Below are 25404 nucleotides of genomic sequence, written 5' to 3'. Positions count from 1 at the left end.
ACATCCTTGCCTAACGCCTTTCTCAATCTTAAACCACTCAGTGTGCGCTCCGTTTATCCTGACACAAGCACTCGAATCCTCATATAAGGATTTCAGTGCTCGTATTAAGAGACTGCTCACCCCATGCATAGAAAGTGCTGACCACAATTCATTCCTCTCAACTCTGTCATAGGCCTTTTCCAGATCTACGAATGTGCAATAGACTTTTTGACTCTTGGCCAAAAACTTTTCGGTTTCGCTCATAACTTGCGATATTGCCGGCAATTTAAAAAAGGCGCTAACAATAAAAATAGATTATACCACTTTATCATTTTTGTTTTTAAGAGATTATTTTGTGGCACGAGCCAGTACAATATAGAAACTAACCTGATCTTTTTACCGTAATGTTATGGATACATTGAACAAATTGTAAATAAATTTCTAGTATTTATCAAAACAAAAAGAAATGAATTTTCAAGAATGAAACATAATTCCCTGTATCGATTCAGTACTGCATATCGATTTAAAAATCTTTCTTTTGGGCTTGAAAAATCGCAACTAGGATTAATCGTTATCAGATCGCCATCCCTATTTCGTGAAAGGTGTCTGACCATTGACGGACGTGTAATTTTATTTTTGTTTATAAAAATAAATTTCTTTACAATCAATTCAAAATGCACAAATCAAATCGATCGGCAGCAAAAACTGTCTAATTCTATTAAATTTGTTTGATAATGATTATACGAGACTTTAGTGAAGTGAGATCTTGGCTTTTACATCATCGTCAGATTCAGATCATTGTCTATCCAAATCCCAAACAATGGCAAAACGAAAAGAAGATAAATGGGACAGTCTAGAAACAGTCAAGACCTTCGATCTAGGTAAGAAATACATATTTAATTTATTTTCCTTCCTAGGAAATTCGTAGAATATAGCCTTCAAACATCTTTGTTTTCATCAGCTTCTAAGTCATGGCTTGCATGGGCATAACCTTGATTATTTCGTGATTCCTTTGAGAGATTACATAAATGGACAGATTCATTTTATAAATCGTTCTAATTGTTCACAACTTCATTTAAAAAGTTGCTATCTTAGTAGAGATACCTGAAATGATGATGAAACAGGTTGTGTTATTGTGTACACTTTAAAAACAAAAACTAAAGATTAATATAATTCATAGACCACTTGCTCTATATGTAAAAAAAATATTGCTGCATGATAGCAGATTTTCTTTTTTTTAATTATTCAATCCAATATAATATTATTACATTACACATTGTTTATGTTAAAAGAAGTACGAAGTGGACAGCTGAGCCTATTTTTTTTATTAAATTCATTGTACTATAATTTTATGCAGATTGAACTTCAATTTGATGTATTTTGTGAATTGTTAAGAAAAATCTCACTCTTGTGCACATGCCTTTGTTTGCATTGTGTATCACTAAACATTTGTATATCATATTTCATGTTAACCACAAACCACATGGGCCAAATAAAATGGAATGTTCTGGATCATGAATGCCATGGTGATTTTGTCACTTTGTATCATACAATAAGGTTTATTTTGCAACAGTTATTGTTTATGTATAGACTGATGTTAACAGAAACATCTATTTTAACATTTTAAAATAAAAAAGGAAGTTCCACTTCTTTTATTCAATCCACAATGCTTTGCTTCACTTTGTTAATGAGTGGAGTTACCCTCCCAAAATAATTGGTTTGTGTAAAAGTGTGTATAATACAATGCCTAGCTTTAAACATCCATCATGGCTATAAATTGAGGGAAATGAAAGAAATATAAATTATTCTCTTTTGAATAATATTTCGAAATCTGATTTTTCCTTATTAATTTTGGAGTAATTTTTCATTCATATTCATTGATAATTGGCACTAGAAATGAATATTTATACGCTAGTAGTGACCTACCCCAGCTTCACATGGCTAGAATTTATAGATGTAAACCTTCAACAGAAACCCTTTATTCAAAATTTTAAACAGGAACAAAATCTATTCACAACTTTCCGAGATTAGCGCTTACACACTGACAGAGAAAATGGGGAAATTTACCTTATAATATGTAGTGAGAGGTACATGGTAAGCTGCTTAAAAAAAAGGATTAACTTCTATATATATACATTCTATATCTCTGTTATCTTTATATGTTAAAATATTGGTTGCTAGTGGGTAAATGTTCTGAATTTTATCTATTTCAGGCACATACAACAGCCACCATGAGACTGTATTCCAACAGAGTCGGCAACAACTGGACATCATCAACTACTCAGCGACCACACCCATCTCCCTCCTCGTACAGTCACTGGTTAAGCAGCTCTGTTCGCTACTTGAAAAAGACCATGTTCGAGCCAATCAGCTTTACAACACCATCTGTGAAAAACTCCATAGTATGCACCTCATCGATGATTCATATTCCATGGGAGAGTTTGAAGTCATGAGAAGTCAATACCAAAAAGCCTTATACCAGTTAGTGTCAGTCACAAATGGGGCGGAAATACCAATTTCTGTTCCGTCCACTTGGCCTATTGTACAACCATCAGGTCTAGATTGGTCCCGATACCACAGGGAGTTTGAGGAGTTGTATTACATCGCAGCTGGTGGCTTTGGTCACGTTTTTAAAGCTAAACATCGGCTCGACGGTGTAGAATATGCAGTTAAGAAGGTTTATATTAAATCTTCAGATGTTAATTCTATCATGACCCATTTGGCAGAAGTTAAGACTATTGCCAGTCTTAACCATCCGAATATAGTTAATTACAAAGCCGCTTGGCTGGAACCGTTGATAGAGTCCACTATGAACAAAGACTTGAAATTACGCATGGACACAGACAGCGACAGTGAATTTTCAGATTTGAAATCTAAATTCATCTCTTCAGCCTTACCTAACACTATATCCTCATTTAAAACTCACAATTCTAAAGATTTAAACAAGCAAACCAGTTTATCAGATTTTGTTATATCCTTCAAAAACTCTAGTAGTTTTGAAAATGAAGATAATTCTGATGAAATAGAATTCGAAGATACAGAGTCTGAGTCCAATTCACCAGACAAACAAGAAGAGAATGCTGTATGCAAGATGTTATCAAACAAAGAATTCGAGAACTGTTCGAGGGTGAATTTGAAATGGGCCACCTTGTATATTCAGATGACATTCTGCCAGCAGACTCTAAAGCAGTGGTTGGACAAGAGGAACAACCATTTGACAATAACAAGAAAGAATTCTGAAGATCTTTCTTCTGATAGTTTTGATGGTCAATACTCGCCTGATACGAACTATCCGGTTTCCTGGACACATGTTGATAGACTTATTGATATGTTTACTCAGTTGGTCCGTGGTTTGAACTATATACATGCCCGCGGGGTTATCCACCATGACATAAAGCCGAGTAATGTGTTTGTGGAGGAGGGTGACAGTGAGTGTAGGGTACTTCTTGGTGACTTTGGGTTGGCGTGTCCCCTGCAGCAGTCCCACAGGGGCGTCGCTGTGGGGACCCATTTCTATGCGGCTCCAGAACAGCTGGATGGACAGTGTAACCCAAAGGTGAGTTTTATTGATTTAACTAGTAGTTAAAGTGGAGATAAATAGCACCCTGCCCCTGAATTTTCTCCCCTCTTTCGCTTTTTATTATGACGTGAAACGGGACAACGATAGCTTTTCTCGCGATGAAAACGGCGTCGCGCTTGTCATGCCACGGGGGCTTAGCATGTTAAATCCAACTTTTGATTAGTTATTCTATGATTTGAATATTTGCGATAGAATCTCAAAAAAAAAAGAGATAGGTAAAACCTATCTCCGTTTTAGACAGCCTGTTTTCTTATTAAAACAAAGAATTTTTAGTCTTAATCACTGTTTGTACTAGATTTTGAATAACATTTTTCCATTAAAGGCAATAATGATAGGGCTTGCTTGTTCAGTTTAATCTACGTTATGTTATACTAATAATTATAAATTATTGGAATAGTAATTACTGTAAAGCCTCAATTATGCAATTTATTTTATCAACTAGGTGCTTATGAAATAGTTGTTGCGATGCAATACGGCGTGTAAAATAACTAGATAGCATAGTTATCTACAGAAGGGTTATTTTTATACTATTAATGACAAGAGAAGTGTGAAAAATATCTTTATTTTTGACTTAAATTTTTCCAGAGCGACATGTACAGCCTCGGTATAATCCTCTTAGAGATGGTTCAACCCTTCAGCACGGACATGGAGCGTGTTAAAACCATCGAGGCACTCCGCAAAGGGCAGATCCCGGCCAACCTCACCGCTAACTACCCAAAGATAGCTCACATCATAGGGAAATTAGTCCAGAGGCGTCCCAGCAAGAGACTGGATTCTAATCAGCTTTTGGAGGAACTTCAGCTGCTGTCGGAGAATAAAGATGAAAAAATAAAGACCTTGAAAGATGAGTTGGCAGCGAAGGATGAGGAGATAGCCCATCTGAAGTTGATGCTAGCTAAGTGTACTATTAAGTCATGAGTTGTGTTTTAGCGACAAATATACATAATATTATATTTATGGGGTGAAGGGCTGCCTTCTTTAGCTAGGAAAATCTTGGTAAATGAGGTAGAATATAAATTATGGAGAAGCATACCAATCAAAAATCAAAAAATCAAGTTCGTACATTCAATTTTTCATTGGTTAGTACAAAGAAAATATATCAACTGTTTTATATGGTGTTTAGTTTTTTTGCGATTCATATTGATTTCTTGATAGTTATTATATCTGAATTATATATACAACCTATCACCTGTCGATCAGTAATTAGGATTTCAAAGCACTTACCGTACAAAATGTTTTTGCTAGTTACAATATTAAGTTGCAATGCAGGATTACTTGTAAAACTAAGTTACTAACATCATAAACAAAAACCATTGCTCTATGATTCATGTCAGAACAAGTCTTCCTCGTGGCGTTAGTCCTGGTTACATCCTTATCTCTCTGGAGAGGAGCCCGGGGTGCGCCGTTAACCCTGTATGAATAATAATAAATTTTAAATTTATCTTTTGGCTATTAGTAAAATTTATATTTGTCGCAAAATACTCAGTAGGAAGTGATGGACGATTTGATAATGTATGAGATTATGAGTTTGTTTTGTATACAACGTGCCTCGCAAGTGCTACAATGTGTTGCATAATCGGTTTCGCGTTTTGTAATATGCTCTATTGTGTAAATTTACTAATTGCGGGTGATTGAAGTCACATTACCTTCTATATGTAAGTAGGTAAACAATAACTAAATAATTTTTGGTATTATGATAGAAGCGGTTAACATTTTGTCCTAACCTGGATTTTAGCAACCATAGTTTTGAAATTAGAATCTCGGATTTTTTTTTCTTTTTAACATGAATTGTGTCTTTCATGCCAATTTCTTTTTTTTTTACAAATATTAGTCCGCCTTCTTATTAAGTGTGTATGTAGCATTTGTGTTTTGATATGATTTTGAAAAATAGTATTTAAATTTTATAAACGTCATCATATTCAGCTATTCAAGTTTCCGTTGTAGTTTTTTATCAGTCACACAATTTAATTCTGTTAATTACAACATTTTGGTTATGTATGTATGTATAAGCTATCTAAGAAATTGAGATTAAAATATTTAATTTGCTCAAAATTTACTCACTTTTTTTATCAATTTGAATAATCTTTTATTATTCCTAATTGTTTGCCTTGAATATTTTGCTAATTGGTATTTTTGATAAATCTTAGCATTACAATTTTATAATTAAATTTTTATCTTATCACAATTAAATTATTATGCCTATATGTATAGCACATGCAAATTAATTAATATGAATTTGGTGAATGAAATCGTATGATTGATTATTTATAAAAAATGTCTAAATCGTCCATTGCAGACTTTAGTACTTAAATTAAGTAACTACTTATGTATTTGCATGTTTGGTGTGTGTGATACAATAAAGTAATGATTGATTTTTAAATATCGTATTATTATTTATTGTCAATAAATCTACCTAGTTTGGGAGTTATGTAAATATTATTTGTGATAATTTAAAAAAATCGGAATAATATAATATTCTGAATTCCACGGCCCTTATGTGAAAAGTAGTTAAGACTTAATAAATAGGGATTCAATAAAAACAAATAATTGTTATAAATTTTTATTATTTACAAAAACACTAACACGTGTATAAATTAATGTCTTAGTCTAGTTAATATTTACAGTCTTAAAAATATTAATTAAAGCGGCTGGAAGCTGCGTTTAGTTCAGTTAAGTCCAATCGCTTAGTTTGTAGCTAATCCGAGACTTGACACCTTACACGGTTTATCTTGAAATTGTGGACATCAGGTATATAAGATATCGATGATATATACCTAGTTACTAAATATAATAAAGATATACTAAATAGGAATTTAACATTCAAAATGTCAAAAACTATTTTTCTTAGTCCAAGAATATATTTGTACAGACAAGATACCTTGTAAGGCGTTCTAGGAATGATCTTGGCTATTTGCATCCCCGTAAAAGTATTGTATTCATGGAACTTCGTTAAAATATGTGTCAAAGCTGCTAAGGTAAAATGTGACCTGAAATGTAAACTATAAACGTCAATTTAGAAATACTAAGCAAACGGACTATATAGTAAAGCTAGCTTCAATAAAGCTAACTTGGCGAGAGGACCCGAGTGCGGAGCTAGTCAGAATGACGATCTGAATAAAAACTTTAGTAATACTAAGCGAACGGACTTCAAGGTATGAAGGTAGCTTCACTGAAGCTAACTTGGCGGGAGGACCCGAGTGCGGAGCTAGTCAGAATGTCGTTCAGTATATAAACTTAAGTAATACTAAGCGAATGGACTTCAAGGTATGAAGGTAGCTTCACTGAAGCTAACTTGGCGAGTGGACCCGAGAGCGGAGCTAGTCAGAATGTCGATCAGTATATAAACTTAAGTAATACTAAGCGAACGGACTTCAAGGAATGAAGGTAGCTTCACTGAAGCTAACTTAGCGAGGGGACCCGAGTACGGAGCTGGTCTACAAGATGTTGTCGATCGCGTGGATAACGCCGTTCGTCGCAGGAATATTGTGCGTTATCACTTGGGCGTTGTTCACTTTGATGCGACCTGGAAATTATTAAAGTTTGCTTTAAAATATACGTCAACTAGAGAGCACCATAATTCCTTAGTGATTGTTTCCTATAGTTTACACACCACGTCTATCCCAGCATCACTTCACTATGTATTATAGGTCCCCCTATTTTTGTGTCTGTATCTTGGAAAATTGTGGATGGATTTTGTTCCTGTTGAAATATTGCAAAAAGGGTTTCTAAGGAAGGTTTACATCTACTTATAAATGCTCCCCGTGCGAATCCGGGGCGGCTAATTGACACACAGCTACCTTACGCATGATCGCGTTGACTAGGGTACAGGGCAAGAGATGTCTCGCTACCAGCGCACGCGCAGCCGTTTTGTGTACCTGAACTAAACAGTTCATTGCAATAGCATTGAAAACTGGATCTGTGTATTGTAACTTACCAGCATTCTTCTGCAGCGTCAGCGGCTTAGCGTCTTCCATAGAATTTCTCAGCTGGTAGTACCGCATGCCCGCGCTGTATAACGTCCCGGGTAGCACGTGCCTTGCTACCAGCGCACGCGCAGCCGCCTTGTCCGAGTACCGCGATAGTTCAGCCGGTTGTAGCCGCGCGAATGCTGTGTCCGTTGGCGCGAATATTGTGTAGGTTTTACTCTCTGGAATGTAGATAGTGATTTGATAACTCAAAAAAAAAATGTAAGATCGATTGTACGAGTATACCTACTGGTAAAATACGTGACAAATACATATTCAAAGGGAATAACAAAGGTGAAAGAAAATGTATTCACATTTTGTAACATGAATCAATAGATAATCTCGGTTCTATCATTAAGCCAAATAGCTGAACGTGGCCATTCAGTCTTTTCGAGACTGTTGGCTCTGTCTACCCCGCAAGGGATATAGACGTGATCATATGTATGTATGTATGTATGTATCAATAGATATAAGTTAAAATGTCTGCAATGTTCTAAGTTCTTATTTCCTGTAGAATATTAACGTACGTTACGTCTTTATTATGTACTTTTATTCTTCACTAACTGATGCGTCTTTTTGAGGGCATCATGGGATAGGTATTTATATCCAATTCAAGTGGTGACACCCAAGTTTCAGCGAATTTTCTGACCATATAAGGGCATAACAGGCAATACTGTGACAAGCACAGTGATTGGTCCGTCGCATCACTTTGTAAAAAAGTTATGTCTGTGTGATTATTTTTTAAGTTTTAATTTTATATTTTGTTATTGTAGTGTACGTTAATCGAATACAAACTAATTAAAACTATGTTTAGTTTTTATTTTATCACACACAAAAACCCAGCCGGCCACATCTTAAAAAGTCTTATTTCAGTTGACATACCTGCGAGAGTATCAGCGAATCCACTAGCGTATATCGCCTTGAGGAAGGTGGTGAACCTCCTGTCCCGGTCGGCCTGCAGGGTCTGGACCAGGTCTCCGACAGGCAGCGGGAACATCACCCGGTCCACGGCGTGCGCTATGCCCTGGAAGTGAGGGTTTCCATTTATTGTTTAAAATCCAGTTAATTTTGAGTAAATGCAGTTTCCAAACCGATAAACGAAGCATTTTAAAATTGTTGAATATTTTAACTTTGGCGCCTTCCATTACGGTGACTATGTGTCAATGTCATTTGTATATTTTCTTCCCTTCAAAAATATACGCTATACTGTGTGGCTGTATAAGTGTGCTTTTATTTAAATCATTTAATAATATTATATTTAAATTGCTTTCATATAATTAAAATAACAAAAATAAATTAGCTGTGCTATATTTTACGAGTATAAAGCTTAATGTGCTTCTGGATTTTCAATTTAAGTCAAATTATTTCCTCTCAGATACTTTGTGGACTTCTGTATAGAATCCACGCTGTATCGATATACAGCGTGATACACATACTGGATTCACCCAATCCCGATGGATTGGTGAATCTAAACAAGACATTTTCTTACACAAATCTTATATGTAGTCAACCTATCACCCACCTGTGGAATATGTATGTCCTTTTTCTCTTCCAACACCCTGGCTCCGTTGATGGTGGTGACTTTGACTTCGTTCCACTCCACATCATGCATATCGTACTGATTAACTCTGAGTTGTGTGCCGGCCAATGAGACCCCGGTCATCTCGTCTTGGAGAGAACCAATGTCGAAGGCACCAGGGATCACGTGGTGGAGAAGAAGCTGTGGAAAAAAGGGATACGGTTATCATTTTTTTTTTATTTTGTTTTACAGAATTATTTATGCTTTGAATGGCAATTTTTGAGCAAATCTGACAAGTTTTGCTTGTAGTTTGCTGAAGAATGATTAAGTCGAATGTCTTTTGTTTTCATTTCAATATATACACATGTAATTAGAATATTAAAAGTTTAACTTACTCCACTGAGAAGCCTGGGGTTGTCCCGGAACTTTTCCTCAGCCTTGTCAGGTCCGCCGAGTTGTACCAATAGTGTTCTAAACGCCTTGTCGGTTGGAGCGAAGATTGTATACGGCCCGGTCTCGTTCAAAATCGTGTCCAAACCAGACTGACGCAAGTACTTTGCGGTAGCGAAGAGTCCATTTTCTTTCAATATATCTACCAATCCAGGATTAGATTGTCTCGCGAAGTTTAAATGACTTTGATCCAGCAAAGGTGAAAGTGTACTTGATCCTATGACAACAAGGTCTTCTGGAGACCTAGAATAAGATGGCGTGGTGCTTAAACTTGAGATACTTGAAAAGGTCGAGCTTGGGAATGTTGATTTGACGGAGGGACTGTTGTTATTTCTTCCCAACGTAAAGTCGAAGCTAGGCGACGTTGATTTTGAATATCTTTCCGTTGTTGATACAATTCTCGTAGATGGGGAGAACGTCTGAGTTTGCTGCGTGCCTCTCGTTGACTGGCTTACAGTGCTGCGATATGAAATTGGTGCTGATGTAGTGACACTCACTGCGTTGTGGGGAACCGTAGTACCAGTAACAAAACTCGAGTAACTAGAAGGGTGATGAGAAGACTCCGCAATGTAATCAGGTGTGACGGAAGATGGACTCGGGCTAGCTGTTGTTGAGCTATACACGCTGTTCGATAGCTTTCCAGGTAATTGGATTTCACCTTTCTTTATTTTGTTTAAAATATTTTCTACTTCTGGCCCTTCTTCAGTCTGCTGGCCGTTGGCTTTGACGCCCTTCACTTTGAACGACCCGTCATCTTGCTCCTCAAGAAAAACGAAGGTAACCTTTTTCTTATTTTGAAGAGTACTTGGAATTTTTGATACTTCTTCTAGTTTACCATTATCGCTTTGTTTGATAAGTTCGAAGTTGGCGCCAGGAGGCAGTACACCTTTTGTCAAATCGTCGAATGAAATACGACTCTCTTTTTGTGGTTCAGGTGTCGCCGCTGCAGCCATTATTTGGGCTAAGTTTGCTCCCTCAGCCGATATTGCACCCTTGGGGATTAAATTTGGATTAGTAGTTCTAATTACTTCGAACTTCTGGCCATTTAAAGAGATTTCTCGAGACGAGAAGTTCTTTTCGCTGAAATCTTCTGGGTTTTCCGCTAATGCTACCTTCAATTGCTTTAAGATATCCGGTTTTTGTAATAACGCAACACTTTTTGCTCTTAAACTGTCATCAAAGCCTTTAGTTTCACTTTCTTCTAAAAGATTTTTGATTTCATTGTACAGTTTCTGTTTGTTTTTATCTTGAGGTGGGTTTCTAGGCTTTGGTTTTTGTCTAGGTTTGTATCTGGGTGCAGGTGCTGGTGTTGTGGTAGTGGTTGTAGTCGTAGTAGTAGTAGTAGTCGGGTGTTCCTTCTCAAATATTTCTACAGCTTTCCTGAACAAATCCTGTTCATGTGGTAGAATTGGCCTACGTTTATCCTGTGTTGTTCTTGTCAAATAATTTTGGTAACTCTCTGTGGTAGGGAAAGTAGTTTTTGTTGCTTGTTTAGATAGAAATTCTTCATGTAATTTCTCTACTTTTTCTTGCTGTTTCTGTTGTTGTTTCTGCACAAACTCTTGATGTTTTTGAATGATCCTCTGTCTTTCCTGGAGCTCCTTTAATTTCTCAAAATTTTCGTGTGACTGTTGATCAAAGAATTCTTGGATTTGAGAATTTTGACCGTTTGAAAACAATGGTTGTTGGCCTAAATTCGATTGGAAAGGAACTTGGGCGTTATTCAGATTGTGATTTTGAGGAGCTAGGTTTGGTGCTGGCTGGATTGTGATAGGGTTGGGATGACTGAAAGCGCCTTGATGGTTAACGGGTGCTGGGGCTGGGATCGTTGGCAAGAAAGCTGCCTGAGTCGGTCTCTGTTGCCCTATATTCACAGTGTTAGTATGTCCGTTGGGATTTTGGTTGAAATTCTGTGGGTTGGATACAAGATGTAGCCCATTATTTGGGAAGGTAGGTAATGTAGGCTGTTGTTGTGGGAGTATATTTTGTGGTTGTTGGGCTATCGGCCTTAGATTTTGTGTGAAGGTGTTTTGCAAAACTGGGGCATTGACAGCCGGCGCTGGGGTGAACTGGAAGGCGTTATTGTTTGGTAACGGGAGATTATTGTGGAGGCCGATACTCGTTTGGATGTTGGGGTTCGGGGCAAAACTGCTGAACGGAGGTAGGAAGGAGGGTTGAGGCTGTTGGAAGATAGACTGTTGGAATTGGAGGGGAGATGGGGAGGGGCTGCTGAGAAGGGATGGTTGCTGGAAGTTCTGTAGCGGTGAACTCAGCCCAAACCGCGTCTGATGTTCATTGAATCCAGGATGCTCCAGTGAAACTTGTCTTCTTCTGTCGAATTCATTTTCTATCTGAAAAGAAAGAGACAGTATAATTAGCACTCTATGTTTATCGTGACTAGCTTAGTTTATTAAGATGTTCTTATGAATATGTCGCGTCGAAAAGTAATAGCAAGGATTTCTTAATTTTAAGAGGAAAAAATCCTATAAATTAATATACATATTTTTTGATATTACTAATATCTAATACTTAGAATAGGCAATGGGCTAGCAACCTGTCACTTACTGGTGACTCTCGAGCCTTTTGGCTCTATTTCCCCCGCAAGAGCCAAGACGACATACACACACAGATTTATATCCCATACCTAAAAAAAGCGACGAAGAATTCCACCCATCCGCCGCGGTGCGCTGATGCGCAAGAATGCACTTTCTTACCACTGAAGCGTGAGCGCAGGCGCAGAGAGCGCCGTGAAATATGGGCCAAGACGTCTGTTTATAAACTGGAGATTACCACTTCAGATTCTGATTCGATTAAAATATAATTAGTTCGGTATACAAGAGCGAATCGATTTAAGTGTCCGAATGTAAAGCGTGACGCCCAGGACAATGTTTCAATGACTACTTATATATTTTTCTGCGCTCGAAACGGATGCTCTTAAGGTGACTGATCTGATCATCCTAAGGAACTCTGCAAATTTATCAGCGTGTAGTTACCATGATCCAATATGGGTTAGGTTCCCCTGCAAAGGTAGTGGAGGTCAGAAGGAAGTCGGTTCGTTGAAAAACCTTATTTACCTAATGCAAGGTCATGGTCAAATACATTCCGGGTTACTCTCCTGATTGGCGGGGATTTTATCGAGACTAGGGTCAGGCTGTAGAAGAGATAATTAGTTCAGATAGTGTGCTACTGCATCACATCACACGTTGGTTGTAAAATAATGTTATAAGCCTATATGTACATTTAGTATTTATCTTTTAGGGATGAGCTTAACGTGTACTTAAAATGTTGTAGTTATTATCTTAGTTTAGTTTTAGTTAGTTATTGTCTTATATTTAGTTATTGGTTCTGTCTACCTACTGTTCAATTCTTTATATTTAAAGGAATAAGTTATTAGTAGTACAGTCGCCAAAAAACCTGGGGGTCAAGTCTGTAAAAAATAAATGTGTCCAAAAGTGTGTCGACATTCGGTAGCCATAGTAATTGACCACCAGATGCCAAAAAATATTGCACTGAGATTAATGACATAGCCTTTTTATGGTCTTGACCCTCTGACCCTAAAAATCGATGGGTTACCGTTAAGTATAAGTAGCGTTTAATGGTTAGAGCGCCCGTGGTCGAAAAAGTGTGAGACCCAAGTTCAAATCTGACAGCAACTTTTGCACCAATGTCAATTTTCTGAATATTGGACATTTGATGGCTAACCGATTCTCTTATGGTGAAGGAAAATATAGAAAAATCCTGCACATTCAAGCAACTGCATGATGCAAAGAGGGTAAAGTTCGCTTGCAAAGGTTGCGGAGATCAGACGAAAGTTGCGTCTTAAGAAAACCTGACTCACCCAATCCAGGATCATAGTCATTGGGTTTCTGTCCAAAGAGAAGAGGTCGGAATGGGAAGGCCTAGACGAACGTATCTTGATCAAATTAAGGACGTCCTGATAAAGGGTCAGGTCAAGAGTACCCGAAACCGCCGAGCTTGCATGAAGAGAGTTATGAATGTGGATGAAGCGAAGGAAGTATGCAGAGATCGTGGCAAGTGGAAAGAGGTAGTCTCTGCCTACCACTCCGGGAAAGAGGCGTGATTTTATCTCGTATGAGAACACGCCACAACTGCGATTAATTAAATATTTTTTATTCTTAATTTTTTTTAACAATAAAAAATATTTGATGGCGCAATGCTTGTCTTTACATTGAATCAGTGACCATAAAGGTTTCTATGTGCCAGTGATACCTATGACATGTTTACTAGTATAATTAATACTAGTATTTAAATTTTTTATTGTTGCTGGGAACCCCCAGCAACAATAAAAAAAGGCTGGAGGAACCATTACATCTCGTTCCCATGGATGTCGTAAAAGGCAATTAAGGCATATGCTTATAGACTTAGGATTCTTCTCTTAGGCGATGGACTGGCAACCTGTCACTATCTTGAATTTTATTATCTTGAATTGAATTGATCTTGTTGAATCTCAACTATCATTGAGCTGAACGTGGCCTATCATTCTTTTCAAAACTGTTGACTCTCTACCCCGCAAGGCAAACAGACGTGATTATATGTAAACCTCCTATTTGTAGTAGTCCAAAATTAGACTACTAACTTACTGGATAGACAACGCCAATTATCATGAAATCTCGAAGGTTAGGTAGGTAGGTAGAAAGGAAAACTGAATAATTTAAATATACACTTATTTTTTTATATATAAAACACAAATACTATCAAGCGTAACCACTAGCCTTATAATCATTAATGAAATCCGTTCACGAGCAAAATGGCTTGCGCTTACGCATCAAGAGAAATTATACAATCACGAACATATGACGTCCACGAGACACTGACATATAGACATCATTCTCGGTACATTAAATACATTATTCATTGCATTATCGGTTACTATAAAAACTAATAGCTGACAGAAAATGTATAGAAATCCGAATAATATAAGACTAGCGGTATGTATCTATGCTATCAACGCATATAAAACCAGTTTTTTATTGAAGTTCAGAATAAAGTAACGTTATTACTTATATTGAGTTGATGAAAATAAAAAAAAGGGTGAAATTAATATAGTTTTATTCATCGATAATCAATAAAAAGTTATTCGGCGACATCTCTAAGCCACAAGTAACAACAGCCAATCAAACGACGCTGTCAGCCAATAACAGCGTATAGTCTAAATCACGCAAGCAAAGATTTCTCGGATTGCAGCATAAATACAACCTCCGACTCGATATCGTTGGAGCCGCGGTTCCCTAGGCATCACACCTACATATGTGACGGTCGAGCCCGAATTATCGATCCCGCTACAATTAAAACAAAATGTCTGTGATAAGTACATCTAGTCACTGACTTACTTGACTTAAGGTCCTATGTCTAGCTGGGGCAGAGGGCATCCACAGTGCGTCGCCATCCCGTCCCGTCCCGTCCCTGACTAGATGTTCTGTCACATCTAGTCACTAAACACTTATAATTATTCTACTTACATACCCGTTGCTTGCTAATAATTACCTTCTCTCTTCTCAACACTATAATTCCGTAATGACTTCAAATTGAGATGTACAACATGACTGCTTGTCATCGATAACTGTCAATACGAATTAAGACACTAAAGAAATGACTGAATGTCTGGGAGCTAAATACTCGTAAATAACGTTCATTTGCTCTTCAAAAAAATGTTCTTACTAACTAGTTAACAATAATGTGTTTAATCTTATAAAATCTATAAATAATAGTAGTTTATGTGCGGTACTGAAATCATTTTAACTTACCGATTTTCAGTTTGCAAAGCCACATTCAGATGTATTGTTACTTGGTGGCATTGAGATTCTAACAGTGAGTTATTACGACATCCATGTGAAAAAGAAGGATTGTTCCTATAAATACCAAGGTGTCGGGAACCACACGGTACCTTCTCTAGTCAACATTTTTTCATTCATTTATTTTACAAAAAAGGGCAATTCGATATATCTACGGTCTTAAACAAAGAGATTCCCTTAGAGATTTTTTCAAAAACCTAAATATTTTAACTTTGCCCTCCCAATACATATTCGATAACATCATGCATGTTAGGAAAAACTTAGACTCTTTCAAAAAAGTAGGTGAATGTACTAGTAGATCACTGCGGAACAATTACAAGTTGTCGATCCCAGCACATCGGCTGGCTAAGGTAGGGAAATCTTTTCTGATTAATTGTATAAGATTTTATAATAAATTACCAAAAAGTGTTCTTGAAATGAATGATAGAAAATTCAAACAGTATATTAAAGTTGAGCTTTGTAGGAAAGCCTATTACAGCACGGATGATTATATTAATGATAAACATGTGTGGCCCGAGCTGGACATAATGGCCTCTTAAATGCTTGTGTATTTTTGACATGATCTTGACATAATTTGTACAGTATGTACATATTTTATTTTATATTTATTTTATTTGACGAAATATTCGTATTGACATAATCAGTTCTACATTCATACATGTTTTTTAATGTAGACAATGTACATTCGTCCACGATTTAGATTTAAGAGATCTATATTTGTAAATTGACGTCCTATGAAAATGCTGCAGTGTAGTTTGTTCCGCCGCTTCTTCTACACATGCGCTTTGGAAGCGGTAGTAGTTATAATTAGATTTAAGTTATGTGACGTCAATAAGTGATACCTTGTATCCAATTTTGAAAATAAATCTATTCTATTCTATTCTATTCTATTCTATTCAACATTAACGAATAAAGATCACTGCCCTGCATTCGTGGCGTGACGCGCGCGTGTCATGTGGTCATTACACGAATTGGTAATTAGTGTGATACAGAGCCTCATTTGTTTCAGATTCTGATGTTACAACAGTAAATCATTTAAATGAGCAATGTAACTTGATTTATAAGCTGTTCTATAATTGTACCGTGTGGTTCCCGGCACCAATACAAAAAAGAATAGGACCACTCCATCTCTTTCCCGAAGATGTCGTAAAAGGCGACTAAGGGATAGGCTTACAAACTTGAGATTCTTTTTTTAGGCGATGGGCTAGCAACCTGTCACTATTCGAATCTCAATTCTATCTTAAAGCCGAACGTGCTAAATAACACGTGATAAATAGCTGAACGTGGCCCATCAGTCCGCTCAGGACTGTTGGCTCTGTCTACCCCGCAAGGGACATAGACGTGATTATATGTAGGTATGTATGTATGTATGTATGTATGTCTTTAATTGTTTTAGGGGTTACTATCGTATTGGATTAACTGAGTCATTTTTATATTTATCTGTAAGTTGTAAGGATAAAATAAAGTTTATAATACTGAGGTATGTATTTCAAAATATTTTAAATACTTAGGATATCGTAAAAGCGACTTAGGGATAGGCTTATAAACTTGGGATTCTTCTTTTAGGCGATGGGCTAGCAACCTGTCACTATTTGAATCTCAATTTTATCATACATCTATTAGTCTATCTATTTGTGCCGGGAACCACACGGAAATCTGAACTTATCACCATATTTTCTTATTTCACTTTCGAGTATTTTCTATCCAATAAACATAATCGAGAGTTTACGAGACAGGCATGTATAAACATACTTACTCGCAGACGAAACGAAAGTGAACTTTCAACGTTTTGTGGAAACCTCCGTTCACCTTTATATAGCCTTTTACCATTCTCGCCGCGTCTGCTAGAAAATCATGACATGAACGAGTATTACTCAGTTCATAAGATATATATATACACACATATCATCACGTCTATATCCCTTGCTGGGTAGACAGAGCCAACAGTCTTGAAAAGACTGATAGGCCACTTCAGCTATTTGGCTTTAAGATAGAATTGAGATTTAAATAGTGACAGGTTGCTAGCCCATCGCCTAAAAGAAGAATAGCAAGTTTATAAGTCTATCCCTTAGTCGCCTTTTACGACACCCATAGGAAAGAGATGCAGTGGTCCTATTATTTTTTCTTTTTATCGTTATAACGTTTACAATACATATAAAGCAATAATACACATAAAATGAATGAATCCTAAATTTTTGTATGTCAGGTAGTCTTTACTTTTTGGGTATCTTGACAATTTTTTAAGGGGGACCTAAGCCTTATTATGTCATGGTTAAAGCTTGAGATGAATGAACCAATTCACTAAGTCGTCATTTGTTACAATCACACTGCACACTTAATAAATATTTGCACCAAATACACTAGTGATTAAAAAAAATATAAATCAATTTTCTACATTAAATTGCAAGAGAACTTCCTCATCTTGGTTGAAATCTCTAACTTATGAATAAACAGAAAATTTGTTAGTAATCATTGCTTAAAAAAAATTCTATGTCTTCTGCCGTTATGATAATGTTGTTACTAATTATTTCAATACTAATATTTGACGAAATATTCGTATTGAAATAATTAGTTTCATTCATGCTTTTTTTTATTATTGTGTGTGACAATGTGCATTCGTCCACGATTTAGATTTAAGAGATCTATATTTGTAAATTGACGTCCGATGAAAATGCTGCAGTGTAGTTTGTTCCGCCGCTTCTTCTACACATGCGCTTTGGAAGCGGTAGTTGTTATAATAAAATTTAAGTTATGTGACGTCAATAAATGATACCTTGTATCCAATTTCGATAATAAATCTATTCTATTCTATGGATTCATGATGGGTATATGTATGTTCATATGCTCATTTCTTTTCGTTATTGCTTATTTTATTTTTTTCATATTTCATTAATAATTTTTAGATATTTTTTTATTTTCCTCCACAGTAGGTATGTACCTAAACTAGTATAAGTGTTTACCTGCATTGTATACACGTGGTTCAGAGTAGGAGAGGCTAGTAATCTGTCAAACAGGTTTTCCTAGTACCTACATCAGTCTCTCACAGAGATCATTTTTTTGTATTTGCATATTTCACCTTATTATTAATTTTTTAACCGTGTAATTCTATATGAGTAAAGAAAAATAAAGATTATTATTATTTATCTAGCTGTGCCCGCGACTTCGTCCGCGTGGAATAGATATTTTCGGCATCATTGAAGCCCTCAAGGTTCAATTAATTTTCCGCGTTTTATTATATTATATTATATTCCATTATTTCTTTGCTCCTTTAAAGTTGCAGCGTTTAGTTATATAGCTTAAAACCTTCCTCGATAAATGATCTATTCAACGCAAAAATAAATTTTCAATTAGACGAGAAAGTAGTTCCTGAGATTAGCGTGTTCAAACAAACAAACAAACTCTTCAGCTTTATAATATTAGTATAGATGTCTGTACAATATTCCCTTCACCGAGCATCGTGTGGGCCGGACCAAGTGAAAGTGATATATATATATTTATATCTGTGCGTAACATCTGTCTGTTTGTACTTACATCAATTACACATACGAAACTTGTCAGTTCAATAGTAGCATTATATCGGTTGTCTGCACAGATGTTAATGATCAATATCCGGCCTTAACCGACTGAGAAAAAGAGTATTATGTCATCAGATTTAATGTTTTAGGCCATTAAGTATTTTGGTTAATTGAATGATCTTGTATGATGATCTTGATTGATGTATACATAATCACGTCGGTATCTGCAGCGGGGTAGACAGAGCATACAGTTTTGAAAGGACTTGGAAAAGCTTAATGGTGAAATTGAGATTGAAATAGTACCAGATTGCTAGCCCATGGCCTTTAAGAAGAATCTCAAGTTAAAAGTCTATCCCTTAGTTGCCTTTCACGACATCCATGGGAAAGATATGGAGTGTTTCTATTCTAAGGTGCCGTAAACCACACGGCACTATGTACAGTTATGTATGATGAAAGCGTGTTAAATTGTAGGCTTTCAAATAATAAACTTGACCTTTAGTCATTTTAGATATAATCATACATAAGGCTGTTACATCAGACCCATACTAAACCACAAAGGGAAAGGTTGTGTGTTTGTTTTGCATGTGAAAGTTCTGAAACCCAAGTTAAGTTCCGTATGCGTTGAGGAAGCGATATTGTTTCTTTGTCTGTCGTATAAATGACATAAACCATAAGAATTCCTAGTTCTGTGACCTGAATATAATCTATACTAATATTATAAAGCTGAAGAGTTTGTTGAATTAGTATCTTGTAACACAAGTTTTGAACTTACTTCGAGGCTAACTAAAGCTGTGTTCCGTACATATTTATTTTCCTAAGGGCTCATCCCTTGGGCTTTTTAACTTGGGAATATTCTTTTAGGCGATGGTCTAAAACTGAGATTCTATTTGAATTTCAATTCTATCATCAAGCCAAAAAGTCGAACGTTACTTTCGGCTCTGTCTATCCCGCAAAGGATATAGACGTGACTATATGTATGTATGCATATTTATTTATTTAGGTATTGAAGATAAATATGAATCGTCTTTATCCCTTACGGGGTAGACAGAGCCTACAATCTTAAATTCGTAATCAATATACATTACATAATGCTTTATTATTGCATTAGAAAATGCTTCCAGCATTAAGTCCGCTAATTGTGCTATATACGTTTGTACAATAAAGTTTTTATAAATATATAAATAAATACACACATACATATAAATGAGATTTACTTACGCCATGTTAAGAAAACAAGTCTAGGTTATAAAACTTAACACACCTAAATGTTTTCATCTCAACTTTCATTATTTACTTACTTATTTTCACCCACTAACATGTTTCCCGCGTTTATGGCTATAACCGCGCATTGTCTATGTTAAAATCTTTAGCCTCTGGTTCTTTAGTCTGTGGTCGTTAATAATAATTGTCTGTTCGCGTGTACGTCGCGACAATACGATACTTTCTCCACACGCGTTTATTTGCGGCTCTTTATCTGCATCCTATTTAATATTATTGTATTTTCATGTTACTAACACATTCTACTTCTCCTGGCGTCAGTCAGTGGTACATTCTCACTTTTCTGGATAGGAGCCCGGGGTTCCCGTGTGGTTCCCGGCACCATTAGAAAAAAGAATATGACTTCTCCATCTCTTCACCACGGATGTCGTAAAAGGCGACTAAGGGATTGGTTTATAAACTTGGGATTCTTCTTTTAGGCGATGGCGATGGGTTCATTACAGATTAAATTATAACCTAAATGAAAACTCCTTAGTAAGAAGCCTTAATTTAAAAAAAAAAGACACGCGTTGTTGTCATTGGTTTGGACGATTTTCTTTGTGGATAGCTAAATGTTATTTTGCAGTATGCATGTGCACTTTGTCGCTTCTCTTTGGTCAGCTGGATGACTGGTAGAGAATGCCAAACGGCATTTAGACCGACTTTTTCGGCCGTCAGGCGTTTAAAAAAAATTACACAGGGTAGACAGGGCCAACAGTCTTGTAAAGTTTGAAAGGCCACGTTCAGCTGTTTGACTTTTTGATAGAATTTAGATTCAAATAGAGACAGGTTGGTAGCCCATCGCTTACAAGGAGAATCTCAAGTTTATTAGCTATTTCCTTAGTCGTATTTCACGACATCTATGGGAACTTAAGTATTAATCACTAAAACAATGAATTAGGAAAATTCTGTCCATTTTCACACGAGATTTTGCCGCGGACTAAAACTAATGTGTGTGTATTATTAACATTAATCTCTATGAAATTAATATTGTCGCACAATTTTATAATTTAAGCATTGTTTACTCAAGTTTTATATAATTTATTTTACCACGACTCATGAAAATTCTCAGAGTTTGACCTCTATGTGTGTCAAGGTAAAAAGATTTTTAGAAGATATTACGTCCACTATAAATAATTAATTTGTAGTATTTTCGATATTTCTTACTAATTACCTATTAGTAAATGTTAATTGTAGGTGGTCGCTTAATTGACGTGGGCGAAACTGCGGGTAAAATCTAGTGAACAAATTAACTCACTTTTGCATTTAAAATATTAGTCAAGATTAAGAATGAATATTAACTTATATATTTCTACTATACTTAGTTAAAAAGTAATAAAAATTTAAGTACCTATAACCCATAAAATTATAATATTTCAAATTTAAGTATGACTATTCAAATGAAATTAGGTAATATTAGGTATGCAAATAATGTTACGACATGTCGAGTCATCGAAGAAAGTAATTTTGCATAAACAGGTTTGCCGGAGATGTTATCTAAGAGTATGTTCAGATTGTGCTAGTTAAACGAGCGAGTATAACGTGCGAGTGTGCTGACCGAAATATATTGAGGTCGTTCCTATATTGATGTTGATCCTATGTTGGCGATGATTTGATAATGGAACGAAGTGTAAAGTTTTAAGATTAATTGGTGTACAAAATATAATTAAGGCGATTAAGAAATAGACTTATAAACTTGCGATTGCGTCAAACAACTCAATTCCATATTAAGTCAAACAGCTGAATGTGGCCTATTAGTTTATTCAAGACTGTTGGCTCTGTCTACTCTAGGACAAGGGAAAGGATATAGACGTGATTATATGTATGTATGTATGTCAATATAATTTAAATATTCAGATTTTAACAATGGAATTAGTTGTACGCTTGTAGTTCTGGTGTCCTACATTTATATTTATAATTTCTCCTTTCACAAAAATTCGAACCAATAAAGTAATTGTAAAAAATTACAGGTAAATGATAAAAAAATTATATAAAAAATACGTATTATCCAATTTCGTACTGTTAGTTAAGAATAAATAGTATTGCTATTTATACTACCTTACATACTTACAATCATTATATTTCGAAAATGAATTTTGCTATTGTATACTGATTTGGACGCACTAAGGAAGGATTTCCTTAAATTCCCCTGGGAAAGTAAATTAATGCAAATTTTCGTTATACATGAGAAAGGCCGCGGGCATACATTAGTTACTAGAATAGAAAAGATTTATTTTTTAAATTGGATAGGTACAAGGTATCACTTATTGACGTCGCATCACTTTTATGTTATTATAACTACTACCGCTATCAAAGCGCATGTGTAGAAGAAGCGGCGGAACAAAATACAATTCAGCATTTTCACCGATAGATCTCTTAAATCTAAATCGGGAACGAATGCACATTGTGAACATTAAAAAACATGAATGTAAAACTATTATGGATTTCGATAAAAATTCAAATTCAAAATTTTTATTCATTATTATAAATAATAATTAAACGCTTAATAATTGTCAAATCTTATGGTTTCACAACATTGTTTGACGCCCAATAAATTACTTAAAACTAAGTTTACTGCCGCTTCCAAGGCGTCAGTGCAGATTTCGTCAAATAAATAAAGATGAAATAAGATATGTATGTATGTACACACTGGTCAAATTATGTCAAGGTAGACGCACAACTCTATTTGGATAAGATTTCATTAAATTAATAATAAAAAAGGAAATGTTAAAATTACATGTTGCTACTTGCCAAATGTGAACAAGTATTTATGAATATATTTTTTGCTCTCGACTACTCTCCGTTCCACCACATTCATGAATCGCATTCGAAAATTAAAAAAAAAGATATAAAACATGGCGGAAAATACAGTTTTGAGAAGTGAAATTATATGTAATTGCAACTTAAATACATTGCCTTGCAGTTTGTGCAAAATAAAAGTATGTTATCTATCTACGAGTAATATTATAAAGCTGAAGAGTTTGTTTGTTTGAACGCGAAAGAGTTTGTTTGTTTGTTTGAACGCGCTAATCTCAGGAACTACTGGTTCGAATTAAAAAAATATTTTTGTGTTGAATAGACCTACACCATTTATCGAGGAAGGCTTAGGCTATATAACATCACGCTGCAACTATAAGAACGAAGAATAATGGAGAATGTGAAAAAAAAACGAGCAAATTTATTCATCCTTGAGGGCTTAAATGATGCCCAAAATAACTATTCCACGCGGACTAAGTCGCATGCCCAATTAGTAAGTTATAAGTACCTAAGTTTTAGAATATAAATAAATAAGTCAGTAGCTTCCATATTATTATTCTATTCTATGCTAAAGAAAATAAAAGCGTAGTAAAAAAACAAAAGTTGTTTCTCTTCCCATACAGTTTGGAAAAGCCGGTCAAGGGAAATGTTTATGAGCTGGGCTAACAAAGCAACCTACCACTATTTTTGAATCTCAATTCCACCATTCAACTCTGAATCTCAAGTCCAGAAGAACGTGATCTTCGATTTTTATGACAATGGTCAAAAACATTGTAGTTGGCACTGTCCACCACGTTAAGGTTAAAGACGTGACCACGTTATATACCACGTGAATCCAGTGTAAAAGGACGTTAATTCGGATTCCACGGAAATTCTAGTATTTTTACAATATACTGAAAATGAGGAGGTTGTCATCAATTGATCTATGTATTGGCTATCTCTCCGCCACGTTCATCTCAGGCATCCCCCTTTCAACGTTCCCGTGGGAATGAGTCTGTCCCTCTGTCTACCCCGCAAGGGATATAGACGTGATTATATGATGTATGTATTAAATTTTTCTTCCACAAATACCATTGTTTTCCAATTAATTGTATATAGGTTTTATAAAATTTTATTTCTGAGATTATTGGTGGATTTTATTATATTTGTACTTAAAATCATCAAAATAGTTTCCTAACAAGCGATAAAGTCGTCGGCAAGTTTGAATAAGACGAATCTATGTCTTCCAGTAATTTTTTTAAGAGGTCACTAAAAACTTACATCAAAAATTATTAGAAAATTAATTAGAACTGAATAAAGCTGTAATGATCAGAGGTTTTATGAAAAAACCGTACTTTGTAACTTAACGTTACGAAACAAAGATCGCTGTCAAAATACCATGTAAATTCAATAATATTTTTGCTAAATGCAAAAGTTACATTTTAGAAAATGTACATACATTTAGGGACTCAAATCTTTAAAAGACAATTATCTAAGTTGACTTTTTAACGATGTGTGTTAGTTGATAACGCTTTTGCTCACAGCACGTAGCAAAATAAAAAAAAAACACTCACCCTAGGTCCAGTAATGGCATAGGCCGCATGCGCCAACAGTAGAACCTGAACAACCCTCATGCTGCACTCTCACAAATAGAGCGGCAGAGTACCATCACACACAACACTCACTGTCCAACTGAAACGCTCCCACACTGACCACCAAACAATCCACTTTTCACCACACTAGTTCCGAATTCAAAATTTCAAAAAACCGGCCATAAACTTTAACCTTTTTTTTTTAAATTCTTTTTTTAATTTCCGTGGCAATGGCTGAGCGCGGCGACAGATTCGACGGCAGTGTCGCGAGCGGCGGGCGACGTTCCGTTTTACCGCCCCTACTCCTGAAGTCCCCTACTAGTTTCGAAAGGATTCACAAGATGCGAATCGTTTAAAATACTTCTCAGTAATTGTGGGATGTTAATTGAATTGCATAAAACACGAGGAATTTAAGGTTTCGGGTCAGATTGTACGCGGAAATTGAAATGAATAACGGGTTTGTTATATACTGGTTTAACCCTTTCTACTGTGTAGCTTTGATACCTAGGTATTTGCAGTTTGCATGTGCCTTTTTTTGGTGTCAGGATAAAGTTATGTTTCGAAATGTACTTTCGAAGTTAGTACTTGTAAGTAAAAAAGGAGGTGCAGGTTTAACGAGCTTCCAAAGATAGGATTCCGTACGCCAATAATATAAGAGTTCCTACTTGTATATTTCTGTTAATTTAGCTGATATAATAAGTAAATAAATGCTTTATTGTTCACTAAAAGAGTACATTACAAATATAAAACAGTACAGTTCAAAGGCGGACTTATCTCTAAGTGGGATCTCTTTCAGCCAACCTGAATATAGTAAATACAGTATTTTTACAAGCTATTGTACCTACTTTCAAAATTCTCCATTTGAACCAAATTTCTAATGACGAGTTTGGCTAGATAGGTAAACCTTGGGGTCCGTGTAGCGTGCCGCCGAAATCGTCCGACCTAGGTTTGTCTTAGTCCAGTCTGTCCGAGTCCGACCTAGGTCCGACTCGGACAGA

General features: G+C 35.8%; 2 protein-coding genes across 2 annotated transcripts; one reads left to right on the top strand and one right to left on the bottom strand.

Annotated features, from left to right (window-relative positions):
- Nucleotides 1-566: 566 nt before the first annotated feature.
- On the top strand, nt 567-5997 carry LOC106136878 (eukaryotic translation initiation factor 2-alpha kinase 1). Its single transcript, XM_013337541.2, has 3 exons — nt 567-860; nt 2193-3535; nt 4145-5997. The coding sequence occupies exons 1-3, from the start codon at nt 800-802 to the stop codon at nt 4475-4477; spliced, it is 1737 nt and encodes a 578-aa protein (XP_013192995.1). The 5' UTR covers nt 567-799; the 3' UTR covers nt 4478-5997.
- A 713-nt stretch (nt 5998-6710) lies between these two features.
- On the bottom strand, nt 6711-24655 carry LOC106136877 (uncharacterized). Its single transcript, XM_060944817.1, has 6 exons — nt 24389-24655; nt 9439-11844; nt 9047-9244; nt 8407-8548; nt 7494-7706; nt 6711-7082 (listed from the first exon to the last, which is right to left on the bottom strand). The coding sequence occupies exons 1-6, from the start codon at nt 24446-24448 to the stop codon at nt 6994-6996; spliced, it is 3108 nt and encodes a 1035-aa protein (XP_060800800.1). The 5' UTR covers nt 24449-24655; the 3' UTR covers nt 6711-6993.
- Nucleotides 24656-25404: the final 749 nt, after the last annotated feature.

This window comes from Amyelois transitella, chromosome 2 (assembly GCF_032362555.1).
Source record: "Amyelois transitella isolate CPQ chromosome 2, ilAmyTran1.1, whole genome shotgun sequence".
Taxonomy (NCBI): Eukaryota; Metazoa; Arthropoda; class Insecta; order Lepidoptera; family Pyralidae; genus Amyelois; species Amyelois transitella.
This window is presented reverse-complemented; position numbering and strand designations above follow the sequence as displayed.

What these genes read in the sequence shown, in the direction of transcription:
- LOC106136877 (XM_060944817.1), bottom strand. Translation starts at nt 24,448, where the DNA reads ATGAGGGTTGTTCAGGTTCTACTGTTGGCGCATGCGGCCTATGCCATT. An exon ending in ATGCCATTACTGGACCTAGG is followed by an intron (nt 11,845 to 24,388) that starts GTGAGTGTTTTT and finishes CTTTCTTTTCAG; the next exon opens with ATAGAAAATGAATTCGACAG. An exon ending in AGGACATACATATTCCACAG is followed by an intron (nt 8,549 to 9,046) that starts GTGGGTGATAGG and finishes CCTCACTTCCAG; the next exon opens with GGCATAGCGCACGCCGTGGA.
- LOC106136878 (XM_013337541.2), top strand. Translation starts at nt 800, where the DNA reads ATGGCAAAACGAAAAGAAGATAAATGGGACAGTCTAGAAACAGTCAAG. An exon ending in AGTCAAGACCTTCGATCTAG is followed by an intron (nt 861 to 2,192) that starts GTAAGAAATACA and finishes TATCTATTTCAG; the next exon opens with GCACATACAACAGCCACCAT. An exon ending in ATGGACAGTGTAACCCAAAG is followed by an intron (nt 3,536 to 4,144) that starts GTGAGTTTTATT and finishes AAATTTTTCCAG; the next exon opens with AGCGACATGTACAGCCTCGG.